Here is a 15,233-nt window from a genome sequence, read left to right on the forward strand (position 1 = left end):
TATTAGGGAATATCAGTAACATTATGTGTGACCCCACAGTCGTGTTATATATACACGACTGAGGCTACCTAAGAGTGGCTATCTTTCTTTTTTTACATGACGTAAAAAACAAACGATTGATTAATCAAAACTATCTATACATGGTATTTCCACAAAAAACTCAATTCAATTCTGTGTTTTTTGTTTTCACTGTTTTTTAATGAAAACATTAAATATAGACTCTTCGATTATAGTCAATAATCATCAGGTCTAATCATCTAAAGGTCTATGAATCCGGATAAAAAGACATTCAGAGAAATATTATAGAGTAGGGTAATCAAAAAACAAATTAATTTAATAAATAATTGTAATTTATTTGGATCAAAAGAGTAAAAAATAATTTTATAAATACTTAAATAACTTAGCAACTTTAATTTTTAATGATAACATCACTATGTTCAGATATCCAATCCAAATATTCGGTAACACGTGTGTACGCTGATGCATAACCTTTTTCACAACCATAGATCAGACCATACGATGTTAAACCAACTTGTACTGGCTTACCATCTTCAGCAATAACAACCAATGGGCCACCACTGTCACCCTGTTAACGAAAGAGAGATAAATTTAATTTTTTATAAAAATAGAAAACAATTTAATTTTAAATTTCCTTATCAACTTACACCACAAGATCCTTTAATACCAGTTCCTGCTTGGCAAATTTGTGTTTTTGGAATATTCAAATTAACCATACTTTTACTGCAATCTGTATTAGTTATTATTGGATTGGAAACATATCGTAAATCGGGACTCACATTGCTACTATCTCGAGTTTTTCCCCAACCACTAATTGTTGATACTTCTCCTACATAGTCTTTAGATTTGTCAGAATATGTAGGGAGTCTAGATAATTGAATTTTTTCTGAAAATTTTAATTGTTCTAGTTGTAATAGTGGCTTAATTTACGTTTTTCCAACAGAAAAGGAATAGCAAAACTTACCAGTCAATTGTACGGGTTTTGGTAATTTAATGAGTGCAATGTCATTAATCATTCTTTTAGGATCATATTTGGCATGAGCGTATAGGTCATACGAAACCATTCTTACTTGTCCAGCCGATTGTTTATAAATATAATTTGTACCAAAAAGTAGCTCAACTTTGTCAACACTAAAATTTTATATTTATTGATAAATAAATCATTCAAAATAAATAATCGCACTTTCATATAAAACTTACTCTTCAACACAATGAGCAGCCGTTAAAACATAGTTAGGAGAAATCAAAGAACCACCACAGAATGTGCTACCATCCTTTCCACTTAGGAACAATGCAACCTACAAGTTATAAATGACATAAATGTGGTCTTAGAAGGAGTTATTGGAAATTCGTACCCTGGCGGGTTCAAATGAGAGTTGAAAGTTTGTATGAAACTTGACCCATTTTAAAGTCAAAAATGTAAAAAATGATATCTGAGCTCATGGGTCAAAACAAAAGTTTATTGTTTGACTATTTTTGAATATTTCAGTCTTCAAGGGGGTAAAATAGGGACTGAAAGTTCATACGAAACTTTGTTATTTTGCAAGTTAGAAATGTAAAATTGATATCCCACCAAAAACATAAATGTGTAAAAAGGCGTAGATGAATTCCAATAAACTCAATTACGTCAGCCCAAAAAAGTTGTGAAATCCCGTAGAGAAAAAAATTATTCGAAAAAAAATTATAAAAATGGCATAAATTTATTGAGTAACTTTTCCGTAAAGAAACATTAAAGTATTACATTAGCAACTTTTCGGTGCCTTCATACCTACACGCACCTGTATAGGAGAACAAAAGATAATCGTTAACCCCCTACTATCTCCCTCCTCCCCTCTAATGTTATGACGTAATAATTTTTTCACAACTTTTATGAAACATCAAAATTTAAATTTAAACAATCAAAGTATTCTTTAGATTAAAGTCAAGCACCTACTTAACAAAGGCCTAATTTTTTTTACTAAAGTAAGAAAATTATTGGTTTAAATTTCTTGTCAAGTTTCTCCTTAGTACGTATTTATTTAATATTTTACTTCGCAAGTTTTCGGAATATAAAAACGAATCTAAAAATAAAAAACTTGCGAAGTAAAATATTAAATAAATACGTACTAAGGAGAAACTTGACAAGAAATTTAAACCAATAATTTTCTTACTTTAGTAAAAAAAATTAGGCCTTTGTTAAGTAGGTGCTTGACTTTAATCTAAAGAATACTTTGATTGTTTAAATTTAAATTTTGATGTTTCATAAAAGTTGTGAAAAAATTATTACGTCATAACATTAGAGGGGAGGAGGGAGATAGTAGGGGGTTAACGATTATCTTTTGTTCTCCTATACAGGTGCGTGTAGGTATGAAGGCACCGAAAAGTTGCTAATGTAATACTTTAATGTTTCTTTACGGAAAAGTTACTCAATAAATTTATGCCATTTTTATAATTTTTTTTCGAATAATTTTTTTCTCTACGGGATTTCACAACTTTTTTGGGCTGACGTAATTGAGTTTATTGGAATTCATCTACGCCTTTTTACACATTTATGTTTTTGGTGGGATATCACTTCTTTTTGCCAGGCAATAGTATTTAAGTTGAAAGTGTTTGTAACAATTTTAACTCACCATTATGCATACATTGAATTACTGTTGAATACTGAGCCTCGTACGTCAAGAAATATGCCGAACAAGATGTCATCAAAATAGTGTTATTTATAAATATTATAATGAAAATTTCCTTTTCATATAACTGATATTGATTATTATATAATGCATTCTATATAATTTACGCCTAATTTGCGTCCGCATGGGTAAACAGTCATGTTTTCGAAAAAATGTTTTATGCAAAAGTTGGTTATTTCTTTATAAGGAATATTTTTTACATTAAAATTTTTGTTATATCTCTAACGGTTTACAAGATGGGTTCCACAGACCCAGAAATCAATTGACGTATAATGATCATTTACGAACTTGACCTCACTTTTTACGTCCTGAGTACGCTATAAAAATTTCATCTTAATATCTCTTTTCGTTTTTGAGTTATCGTGTTGGCAGACAGATGTGCATATGGACAGACAGATATTATGTAACTGCAAATATTTAGGCCTTATTTATGGGTAATACGCACAGCTTGATTTCATAAAATAGTTCTGCACATGGATTGATCCTGAATATTACAACGGCTCATACAGGGGCCTTATATTTTGTAAGTGCGCATATTTGGGTCTTATATATTGGTATTGCGCACACTTTGATCCCATATAATTGTTCTGCGCATGGGATAATCTGGAATACAACAACTGCGCACACATTGACCTTAAATTTTGTAAGTGTGCATATTTGGGTCTTATATATTGGAAGTACGTACAGATTAATCACAAATTATAGTTCGGCCCATGCATTTATCCTAAATCTTACAACTACGCATACGCTGAATTTATATTTTGTTACTGCGCGTATGTAGGCCTAATACATTGCTAGTGCACGCATGTGGATTACATGAAATATTACTGCACATGGGTTGATTCTAAATATTACAACTGCGCAAACAGGGACCTTATATTTTGTTAATGGGCATATTTGGTCCTTAAATATTGAAAATGCGCATAAATTAATCTCAAATTATAGTTCTGCGCATGCATTTTACCTGAATCTTAGAACTGCGCATTAGTTTCATTAATATTTTGCTACTGCGCATATGTTGGCCTTATATATTGCTAGTGCGCACATGTGGATTACATGTAATAGTACTGCGCATGGGTTGATCCTGAATATTACAACTGCGCATACAGGGACTTTATATTTTGTTAGTGCGCATATTTGAGTATTATATCCGGCAAGTGCGCACAGATTAATCAATAATTATAGTTGTGCGTATGCATTTATCCTGAATCTTACAACTACGCATACGCTGAATTTATATTTTGTTACTGCGTTTATATAGGCCTTATATATTGCTAGTACACGCATGTGGATTACATGATGTAGTACTGCGCATGGGTTGATTCTAAATATTACAACTGCGCAAACGGGAACCCTATATTTTGTAAATGGGCATATTTGGTCCTTAAATATTGAAAATGCGCATAAATTAATCACAAATGATAGTTCTGCGCATGCATTTTACCTGAATCTTAGAACTGCGCATTAGCTTGGTTAATATTTTGCTACTGCGCATATGTAGGCCTTATATATTGCATGTGCGCACATGTGGATTACATGTAATAATACTGCGCATGGGTTGATCCTGAATATTACAACTGCACATACAGGGACTTTATATTTTGTTAGTGCGCATATTTGGGTATTATATCCGGGAAGTGCCCACAGATTAATCAATAATTATAGTTGTGCGCATGCATTTATCCTGAATCTTGCAACTGCGCATACGCTAAATTTATATTTTGTTACTGCGCACATGTAGGCCTTAAAAATTGCTTGTGCGCACACGAGGATTACATGTAATAGTACTGCGCATAGGTTGACCCTCAATTCAAGCAAGTCTCTGTCGAATGTCCAAAATCGCATCTTTCTATAATTTAGAAGTCCCTTAGAATCGGTATAGCTGAATCATTTATAGATAAATCAATTATAGTGGAAGTGATGGAAAAATAATAACGCCACTAACCTTACCATGTTTTGTTATCAAATCTAAACGTGTATACAAAATTTCAACTCAATCGGTTGAAGATATCTGCTTTAAAATTGAGTAATAACATCCCCCCCCCATTTAACAAAATATGGCGGAAGCGAAGAGAAAATTTGATCAAGTCAACCATAAAAATTCAATGTCATTCAAAGTCAGCGTGCTTACAAAATTTCAACGTAATCGATTGAGGGTGTCGGCTTCAAAATTGGGTTGCAAGATTATTTATTGTTGAACATAACAATACCATTGTTTTTAAGAAAATAAAATTCGTTGTCATTGCAACAATTAGTAGTAAACACTACAAGCCATTTAAGCAAAATGGTTTAAAACTTCTTGTAAAATTATATTTATACTTTTTTTAAATTTAAGGACAAAAATAGTTGGATTTTGCATTAACGAAAAAAACAGGACTGGTTATTTACTTTCTCGAGGGAAAATGATTGTTTTTTCGAAAAAATGTTTCAAACAAAAGTTGTTTATTTTTATGTAAGGAACATTTTTTACATTTAAACTTTTGTTCTATCTCTTACCGTTTTTCCGAAAATTGCAATTTAATTTTTTACTTTATTTGCTTTTCACGGGAAAACAATTACCTTTACAACAAAATTTTTCATACAGAATTGTTTAATTTTATGCAAGGAACATTTTTTGCATTTAAACTTTTGTTCTATCTCTTACAGTTTTCGCTATAAAAGCAAATTAAAATTTTCCTAATTAATGTAACATAATAATTTTAATATGTTTTCTACATGGTACTTTGAATTTCATAGGGTCTTAGTAATAAGATATATTTTATTTAATTTTTATAATATTTTAAGTTGGAAATATTGAAATACACAATTAATTTTTGAATATTTATTTAATATTTATTCAAATTTAATCAATATTTAATTAAAATTATATAAATAACAAATTTTTAGGCGTATTTAAGTTTTACCATACAAATTGTATAGGAAAAAAAACTAGCCTTCTGATTGGTTCATATTTTACCATGTATTTTTAATAGGGAAAAAATGCACCTATAATTAGCGAAATTTCCCATTTCCCGTTAAAAATTTTGATATTTGGTATTTTTTCTGGGGTATGATTTTTCTCTAATTTATTTTAATGAAAACCGCATCTTTCTACCATTTCTCAGTTTTGCTGTGAATTTATATCAGTCAGCAACAAAATTTCGGGGCGTGGCCGTTTTTTGACGCGTTATTGCTCGGAAACGATGAGAGCCGTGAACGTGAGCTTTGATTTACGGCGTCCCAGTGTATATATCTACTTAAGTTGAAAAGCGCAACATTATAGCTCAAGTAGTTTCTGAGATATAAGGGTGTGAAAAAGGGCTATTTGACGTCCTGTATATATAGTCACAACAAAAACATTGACATTTCACATATACATCATCATCATCATCATACATTACCCTTTCAATTTTCCATTTTACTTATTCTACGCTAACGCACTGTTGTGCTATTGGTTTGATACAAAAGTTTACTGTTTCAATTTTTTTTTAATGAAAATTCATTCTTTAAGGGCGTCAAATAGGGAGCGAATGCTTAAATAAAACATTTTTAAATACTTGTATGCATTTAAAATTGATGTTACCCCGGGTAGTGGGTGGATAGCTGCTAGTTACTAACAAAGTATTTGATAATTATACAAAAAAAAACTTACTTGATATGGAAATTGACCATCCTCAGCAACGAGTCCATTAACAATTCTACCACCTAATTTTGGTAATAAATTGGGTAAATTTTCTGGGCTTTCTGGATGATAATTTTCTTTATGAACGACTTCCTGCAGTGTCACCTATTAAGAAAATAAATTAAAATTGTCATCAATATTGATGGCCAAGTAAATTAATTAAAAAATAACACTTACTTCTACTCCTGCCACAAAAGCTATCAAACAACATGCTACGATTAACTTCATTTTTGTAAAATGCTTATTGATTCTGAATAAAATTTGGTTTATATACTAAAATTCTTATAATTTCATCTTTTAAATTTTTACGTAAACAGGTGAAGTGATGAGATTAAAAATTGGTGTTTTAATAATCTTAAATGCCCTCTTGTTTAAAGATACGTCATTCATATTCAAATGATAATTTTTTTAAATAATTTCAATCAAAGTTTAGATACTTAATATTTGCAATATCTTAAGTATATATCTCGAATATTTCGAATTTTTTTGAATATTACTTCAGAGAGTAAAAAATCTTATAACACAATCAAAATTTTTTGACTAAAAATTTATTTAAAAATTGCATGAAGCATTCTTTGGCTTAAAATGTAAATTAAAATAGTCAGCTCTCATCCAAAGTCCAAAAAAAGTTACATTGGTGAATTTGCTGCATAACTTAAAAAGCCTGATAGCCGAAAAATACGATCATCAAGCAATTAGAAATTGGATTGCGATTGTAAGACCAAACCTTGAATCATAAAATATATCAAAATTTCAGAATCAATAATAAACATAATATGTTCAATTGGCTTTATAATTTCACTGCTTCTTTTAGTCAAAGTTGCTAATCAATCAGTACAGGCTGTAACATTTAATACTGGAAGATTTCTTCTAAAAGTGATTTCCCATAAATCTTTAGGCATCGATTTTTCGAAAACTATGGTATATAACGAAAAAAATTTTTGTTTTCGTCTAATTTTAAGTTATAACAGAATCTACTCTAAAAACTTGAATCGGAAGTCTAGTATAATTTCGTACTTAATCATTTCATTACATAGCCTGGAACGTCCCTAAGGCATCAAAATTTTAGCTGCTTTATTTTGAAAACAATTACAAATATGTAGCTGTATAGAGAATAGCAATTGGAGATTTTATTGTTTTAAAAAAAAATTAAAGAGATTTATGAGTTAATCCACTGGATTTAAAAGGATTAATAACAAATCAACAACTGTTGCTAACAAAATCACTGTAATTTTACTTATCAAAATAATTTTTAATAATTTTTGTACTAATTTCGACTAAGAAACAAAGAAGAGAAATTAAGAAGAGTTAACTCTGGTTCTCGAGCAAAGCATTCGATGGGACCATATACGCCCGGCAGTTGTAAGTTCGCCTATCAGAATTTGGCGGCACTGATTGTATCGCACGACCATTTTCTCTAAAACTATAAAAGATAATCAGTTGAAAATTTGCAGGTAGCTTCTAATCTAAATCCAAAACAAATGCTTGCTCACATTTTCCCACCAAAGGGGGGAAAAATGAATTCCTCCCTACTAAGCATTCGGAATACTTAAATGATTCCTATGTTCAAAATCCTTAAAAGAAAAAAATTCCTTTTCAATAAAATACATCTAATGATCAATTGCTTTCTAGAAGGTACTAAAGACACTACAGCAAAAAATATTTTTGCTTTAACATATCTTTATATTTCCACCGATATACCATGTAGAGAGTTTGTTAGCTTCAAGGTAATTTTAAGCCTCTTCTGTTATTGTGGTTTTTTGGTAAACATATAAGTTCTGTTTAAGTAATTATTTTTGAAATCTTTATTGTGTGCTTATCATATAAAATATGCATTCAGAATAGGCAGTAGCCGCGACTGGTTGGTTGGTTATTGATGGTTATAGCCATGCTGTATAAATTATTATTTAACAATGTTACCTACATGTTATTTAATAATTTAATTTAATTGGTTGTATTGTCAATCAAAATGGATTATTGGATACCTACTTATGTGTTTTAATAACTCACATAAATTATTTGTTTAAAACGATAAAAAAATGCACGTTAAAAAATTAAGCGTAGGTAAAAGTTTAGAAGCAGGGATCAAAATTTGCATTTATGTGTTTATGGTCATTTTTATTAAATATAACACTGGAGATAATCTCCGCTTAAAGCGCTGTCCATTATTCCTCAAGCCTATGTATTGTTTTTGAGAGTTATAAACAATCGGTGAGAGTTATAAACAATATCAATAGTAATTTACTTTCTTTTTATTTATAGGCAATTTTATTACAGATATGATGTACAAATTACATAAGGAACAAAATTAAATGTTAATATTATTTCTCTAGCCTGTTTTTTTCTTTAGCGATATATTTTTAGACCGTTAGTCTATTTTATGTAATTAGCTAGGACGATAAACTTTAAATTGAGGCGTAGATCATGAAATTTAAAAAAGAAGTAAGAAAGATCTCGCGTGGACAAGAAAAAACTGGCTAAAGTAATGATAGTAAGTATTACAGATAAATTAAAAAGACTGCTTCTCGATTACATTTTAAAATTTTTTTGTCGATTAGACGAAAAGTTTATTTCCACTTTTTTAAAATTAATGTAATTAAAAGAAGAAATTTTCAATCTATAGAAGATATTCTTGTAGAAAAAGTAGTTCTATGGATAATGGAGGGAGAGTAATATTACACATAAAATATTCAAGAAAATGATTATTGGTTATTTATAAATTATTTTTTTTGAAATAATACTTGTTCACAATAATTGATGATAAGATTAATGCGTTGCTTGTCGTTCGAAAAAGTACACATTTACCTGGTAGGTCCTTAATCGTTCTGGTTGTAATACAACATATATAATCTGAATGTTATTTTGTGGTTCTGCTGTAATTAATTAATTTTTTCATCGAAACGATAACCGTAGGGTATAATTTCTCTTTCAGCTATTTACTTACACCAAAACTAAAACAGAAATCGAAAAAACAATATTTAATCATTGCAAACCTGTACAATAGATGACTAAACGGAAAAAGGTCCTATTATCTATTTTTGTCTAGAGGGCATTTTTTCTGAAGTTTTTTTTTTAATTTTCAAGATAATTAAATATAAATAATTATTAAATTGCAAGATATGAATGAACAACATATATTGTACTTATTTATAATGCGATAACAAATTTCTTTGGTTATAAAACCATAATTTCCTTCATAAATTGATTTACTGTGTACGTAAAGATAACACTGAACTTGTGTCACTAATTTTAATGCACATTTCATAAGCATACATGTATCGACTAAAATGAATTAATAGCAAAAAGGAATACAGAAAAGGGTCATCACTTTTTAATCCTCCTTAATAATTATTTCCCTCTAAAAAAGATAAAATAAAAAAAAGTATTTTATATAAAATTGTATTTTAGGAGCTATTTTCATTATTTAAATCGATATTTTAGGTAATTTTTGTTTGTGTCTTAAAAGTTTTTGGTAGTTCCACGGAAATTCCGTAAGGAAACATTCGTTTCCCATTTTCCAAGTCCTTAATCTTCAAGAAGATATGCAAATTATCTTAGTTCTAAATATATTTTTGAAGTTTAACTACAAAATTATTTCCTCATCCTTATCACAATAGATACTTATTCTTTTCAGGCCTTTTCTAGGAAGCACCTGTATCTTTCATCCTCGAAAGTACGGACTCAAAGTAAAATTATGTAGTTAACTTCATACACGCCATATATTGGGAGTTACAGAATTTGATAATCGAAGACATACACTGTACAGAGGTATTATATAACATTCAAAATACAGTTCAAAAGCAAAGGTTATCATTTTTATCATGAAATTCAACTCAGTTAGTGTGTAGCGTATATTTTAATTTTGATCGGCTTTTAATTTTAGTAACGTTTTCAAAAATGAATTGTTTTCATATAAAATTTTTAGTAATTATTAAAATAATTTTTATTTTAATTAATGTAGTTTGTAGTGAGATCGATAATCTACCGAAAATTCGGCAGCAAGATGGAAAAGTTTGCATTGGTGATCAATGTATTGACGACAAACAAATGGCAGAAATGCAAACATTTTTAAAACCACGTAAGCATTGGTCAATTTTCTAAAAAAATTAAGTAAACATTTTTAAATGCTCCTGTGGTGTGCATACTATTTATTTGCTCGATGGAAGAAAAATGCCGCAACTTCGTTTAGTACAGCCGGACAATAGTTGACATTTCTGCCTGGCTTCAAAAATAGTATAGTGCACACCATGTTCATTGTTGCCCGAGGCGAAGCTGAGACATTCATTACTTGCTCCCGTGGTGTGTATACTATTGTGGATTTATAATTAATTAAGAAATTTTGTTTCAGTTTTTGAAAAAATGTACAATAAAGTATTTAAAAATAATCCGAAATTTAAAGATTTACAAAATATGCCTCCAGATGCTATAGCAGCTGACACTAAACTAAATGAAGAAATACAAAGGGAACTAATGAAAGCGGCATATGAAGAATTAAAAGATAAAGACATAAATGAAGTTATGAAAGCAATGTCACACTTGAAAATTGACGAAAATGTAAACGCTGTTAAACGAGAGTTAAAGAAAACTTTCGACGAATACGACGCTGATGGTAAGCATTTTTTACTGAAATTGGTCGGCTTTTCTCAAATTATAAATATTTTAGTTTATTCATGAATCAGTTCAGACTTTTAATCGAATATTTATTTATTTGACTTCTAAAATTACTTTAGGTAATGGTGTAATTTCTTATATGGATGTGGCTGACATTTTGAAAGAAAACCTTAAGGCTGGAGATGAGATTGGTGACGATGATGATGATGATTCACTGAGCGAAGGTGAAATCAATGCTTTAATCCATGAAATCGATAAAGATAAATCAGGAAACATCAATTTTAAAGGTACCTAACTTATTTCAAAATACTTTGAATACAAAACTAAAAGTTTATTTTATTTTTAGAATTCAAGGAATTATTCCCAAAAGTACATAAAAAACAATTGTACAGAACTCCAACTCAAAAAGAACCCAAGCATGGTAAAAAGGTTTCCAAGAAGCTAACAAAAGAAGAGTTATAGGTTAAATTGTAATAAAAGAATAAAAAGAATATTTAAAAAATTACTTTGATAATTTATTTTGTAGGCAACTTTAGATACACATATGTTTTAATGTTGCGTATATGTTAATAGCTACATATGAATTTTGTGTAGCATTATAGCAAGAATCAATTCATTTGTGATAAATAGAACTTCAAGAATGGTTTCACGGTGCTCGAACTAATCCATTGGATTGATAACTTTTATGTGATACTCATCAACAAATATTTCTTAATTGAAATACATTTTCAAATCTTTAAGTCTCAACTTTACACGTAAATTAAAAATAAAAAAAATTATAATGTGAATGTCAGAAATTATTTATTTTAAAAAAAAATTTTAAAAGATTTATTCTCCAGTCATGACTTCCATAAATTCTGGAACAAATAAAAAAAATATTTTAGGTATTTTTTACAACTAAAAAAGAAGAAAATGGGTTTTACCTTCAAAGTCTACGGTTCCTGAACCATCAGAATCAATTTCTTCAATCATTGTATCTAAATCTTCTGCTGTAATTTTATCATCCAATTCTTTTAAAATGGAACGTAAAACGTCGGTTGTAATATAACCATTACCTTTAAAGAAAGAAGCCAATTAAAATTTGTATGTTCAGTTGTATATATTTCTAAAAATAATACCTTCTCTGTCATACAACCGAAAAGCTTCTCGAAGTTCTGCTTGCATTGCTTCAGTATCTTCTTCAACTAGAAATCTAGCAGCTAATTCACAGAACTGTTTGAAATCTAATTGTCCAGTGCCTTCACTATCAAATTCCAAAATAATTTCTGCCAGAGTTTCATCATCAACTTGTTGGCCAAACATATCCAAAATTGTACCAATCATGTCTGTTGGAACTGATCCTTTCTTCTCTTTGTCAAATGTATTGAATGCATTTTGAAGAACTATAAAAGGATATTTAATTAGCAATCAAATTCTCAATAGAAGTAAAACATCTAATTCGGTTTTATTCCGATGTTTTTCAATTTTTTAAATTGTGTTAAATTCACTCTTTTTTTTCGGTAATTTTCGTTGAAGATCATATTTCTCCCATCTCCAATTCTCCATAATATTTTTATTGAAATAGGATGTTTATCTTATCAAGTTTTTGATCAACGGAAAAGCACTTTCCTATACGATTGAATTCCCAATCATTCAACTCAATTTTGTGATGCTGTAAGTCTTAAAAAGCACGAAAAAGCTTGATTTTTAAGACAAGCACAGAGGAAAATTTAGCTTTTGAATTTTGAATCTATCTATTAGGTCCATAATATTAGCCCGTCAGCACTTGCGTTAATCGATCAATTTTCTTTAATCGCTTCAATTTCAGCATATTTTTATCACAAATTTTTTTTATTTTACTTAGTATGACTTATATCAAACTAACGAAAGTACACACCATTTTTGCTCACACCATTTCTTTAGTGATGAGAGAAGTTCTCGCCATTTCTGTAGGACTTGAAGAAAATATCTTTTTTAAAACTATAGATAGTTTCCAAAAATTCAAAAAGTTCATAATTCGAGAATAGATAAAGTTATTTCAAGATAGAGAAAGTTTAAACCACCCATTTAGGAAATAAAAAATAAAAGTTATTTATGTTTTAAATCGAGCGTGAGCAAAATTCTCATAACGCGAGTGCGGACAGGTTAAGAATTTAATACATCTTAAGAATTTAATTCAATTGCAAAAATAAGGATAGTACTTACGGGCAATTTGGTCTTTATCTAGCTCATCCTGTAAAAATAAAAATAATTTTAGTAAATTACTTTCAATGTTATATATTTATTTTAAATTTAAACTTTTGTACAATTGTTCGTAAATTACACAGACAATTGTCAATTTATTGAAATGGTTACCAATATTTTTGCAAATTTTTAATAGTAAATTTTATTGTCCATGATTTTACTGATAGTTTTTATATGACTGATTATGACGAGAACAGAGTTACAATTTTTATTCGTGAAAATTATTGAGAATACTGCTTTTTGTTTGAAAATTCTTAATACCATCGTAAGCTTAAAATTTCAGAATATAGTTTTTTTTTTTCATAAAAAGCTTTATGTTCATTTTCGTTATATCAGCACTCAAACTTTTTATTGAATGTTTAACAAAATACTAGAAAGACAGAATATTCATCCATTTTACACTAGTCGCATGACTTTACTTTCAAGAATTTTACCAAATAAAAAATATTTTAAACTCTTTATAACGAGGCGACACACAAATAGTTAAATTATGGCAGCTAGTAAAAACTTTCACTAATACAGATATTGCAAGGTTCAATTTAAATTTTAAACTAATTTTCCAAATTATACAAAGCTTTAAAACTTTAATACTTTTATTTTAAAATGCACTAACCATTTTTTTTTTACTATTAGTTAATTAAGTAGAGAATTAATGAAATAGTCGTCAATCACAGCGACAAATGATTAAACTAAGTGATTATCGAATTAATTTTCGGATCATATATTTATAAAAATAATTTGGCATTGCTAATTGATTTCGTTTTATCAATTGACTAATTAATAAACAATTATATTTTTTTTGAATATGCCTTACTGTTAGTTGTCAATCTTTCAGGTATTTGAACTTGACATTCTAGAAACAGCAAAGAGTTATAAAATGGTGCTATGTTATATATACGTAATTGTTAATGACTTACAATTCACTAAAGTGAACTTGAATTTTCGACCTAATATAATATCAACCAAGTATTTCGATGTTGCTAAGGCAGTCTCCTGATAGTTAAAATCGAGTACGTTTAAAACAAACTGCGAATGGCTGAAAATACTTTTCTAAGGGGTAATTTTGTACGCTAATCACGAATTTTTGGGTCATTTTGCTCCCCGAGTTGACGAACCCTATACTACTGTATTCGTTATAAAATTTTAGAAATATCATTTTACAATTTTACCCCGGCAATTATAAAGTTCGAATGATGATATTTTTTTTATCCTTTCACTGGGAAGTTAATCGTATGGACCTTTCGAGTCGCACCTAGACCGTTTTTTATTTATCGTAGCCATGAACATTTTTTTTGTTTTTTTGTTGATAAAATTTAATTTTCATCTGGTAAGCAGATGAGTGAAGATCGATCTTAATTGAGATCCTCTACAATATGAGCTAGTTTTAAATAAAGTATACTTAATTTTTTCTTACCTTTGTTTTATGAATTATATCTGCTAAAATAGCATCAACTTAAAGTAAGTATATACATATTTAACCAAGCAGTGGGCAACAAAATAAGTTCGATTGTTGTCTTTTTTTTATATGAATTGCATTTCGAACAAGTTATGAAAAATAAATTGAAAAAAAATATATGTATAAAATAAAAAAATAAACGCCCCCGGGTGGGCTCGAACCACCAACCTTTCGGTTAACAGCCGAACGCGCTAGCCAATTGCGCCACGGAGGCTATATGAAAATATGCAAATATTTGCATACAATACTAATTTCTGTCTAATATAGTGAACAACCCTGTAATTTGCATGTAATAAATTTAGTTTTAAAAGTCTTTACCTTAAAAAAGGGTGGAAAGATAAGTATTTCTTAGTGAAATCAGACACTCTTTAATAGACCAGCCAATTAAGCCGAGAGTGTATTGTTTGCTGTTGATTTGTTAATTAAGTGCAAATTATTGTAACTGAAAATTTATCATTTGATTTAATTGATCTCATCATATCATTCTAACTTGTAATAAAGCAAAATATTGGAAATAACATTGTGTGTTTTATTTATAATTTCAAATTTTATCGAGAAAAATCCTGGACGAGAATTAATAGTGCCTCGAGAAATAGAA

General features: G+C 29.2%; 3 protein-coding genes and 1 non-coding gene across 4 annotated transcripts; 1 reads left to right on the plus strand and 3 right to left on the minus strand.

Annotated features, from left to right (window-relative positions):
• Positions 1-387: 387 nt before the first annotated feature.
• LOC123295201 (brachyurin-like) lies at positions 388-6,573 on the minus strand. The gene is made up of 6 exons (XM_044876451.1): positions 6,523-6,573; positions 6,316-6,450; positions 1,219-1,316; positions 983-1,149; positions 666-904; positions 388-586 (listed from the first exon to the last, which is right to left on the minus strand). The coding sequence occupies exons 1-6, from the start codon at positions 6,571-6,573 to the stop codon at positions 410-412; spliced, it is 867 nt and encodes a 288-aa protein (XP_044732386.1). The 3' UTR covers positions 388-409.
• A 3,659-nt stretch (positions 6,574-10,232) lies between these two features.
• LOC123296819 (probable calcium-binding protein CML23) lies at positions 10,233-11,461 on the plus strand. Its single transcript, XM_044878482.1, has 4 exons — positions 10,233-10,423; positions 10,694-10,954; positions 11,076-11,243; positions 11,303-11,461. The coding sequence occupies exons 1-4, from the start codon at positions 10,243-10,245 to the stop codon at positions 11,416-11,418; spliced, it is 726 nt and encodes a 241-aa protein (XP_044734417.1). The 5' UTR covers positions 10,233-10,242; the 3' UTR covers positions 11,419-11,461.
• Positions 11,462-11,740: 279 nt separating this feature from the next.
• LOC123296820 (troponin C, isoallergen Bla g 6.0101-like) lies at positions 11,741-13,932 on the minus strand. The gene is made up of 5 exons (XM_044878484.1): positions 13,793-13,932; positions 13,141-13,168; positions 12,075-12,338; positions 11,880-12,011; positions 11,741-11,813 (listed from the first exon to the last, which is right to left on the minus strand). The coding sequence occupies exons 1-5, from the start codon at positions 13,793-13,795 to the stop codon at positions 11,785-11,787; spliced, it is 456 nt and encodes a 151-aa protein (XP_044734419.1). The 5' UTR covers positions 13,796-13,932; the 3' UTR covers positions 11,741-11,784.
• Positions 13,933-14,775: 843 nt separating this feature from the next.
• Positions 14,776-14,849, minus strand: Trnan-guu. The gene has a single exon. It is a non-coding gene; the product is annotated as a tRNA-Asn (tRNA).
• Between the last annotated feature and the right edge of the window lie 384 nt (positions 14,850-15,233).

The sequence above is a fragment of the Chrysoperla carnea genome, chromosome 3 (genome assembly GCF_905475395.1).
Source record: "Chrysoperla carnea chromosome 3, inChrCarn1.1, whole genome shotgun sequence".
NCBI classification, from domain to species: Eukaryota; Metazoa; Arthropoda; class Insecta; order Neuroptera; family Chrysopidae; genus Chrysoperla; species Chrysoperla carnea.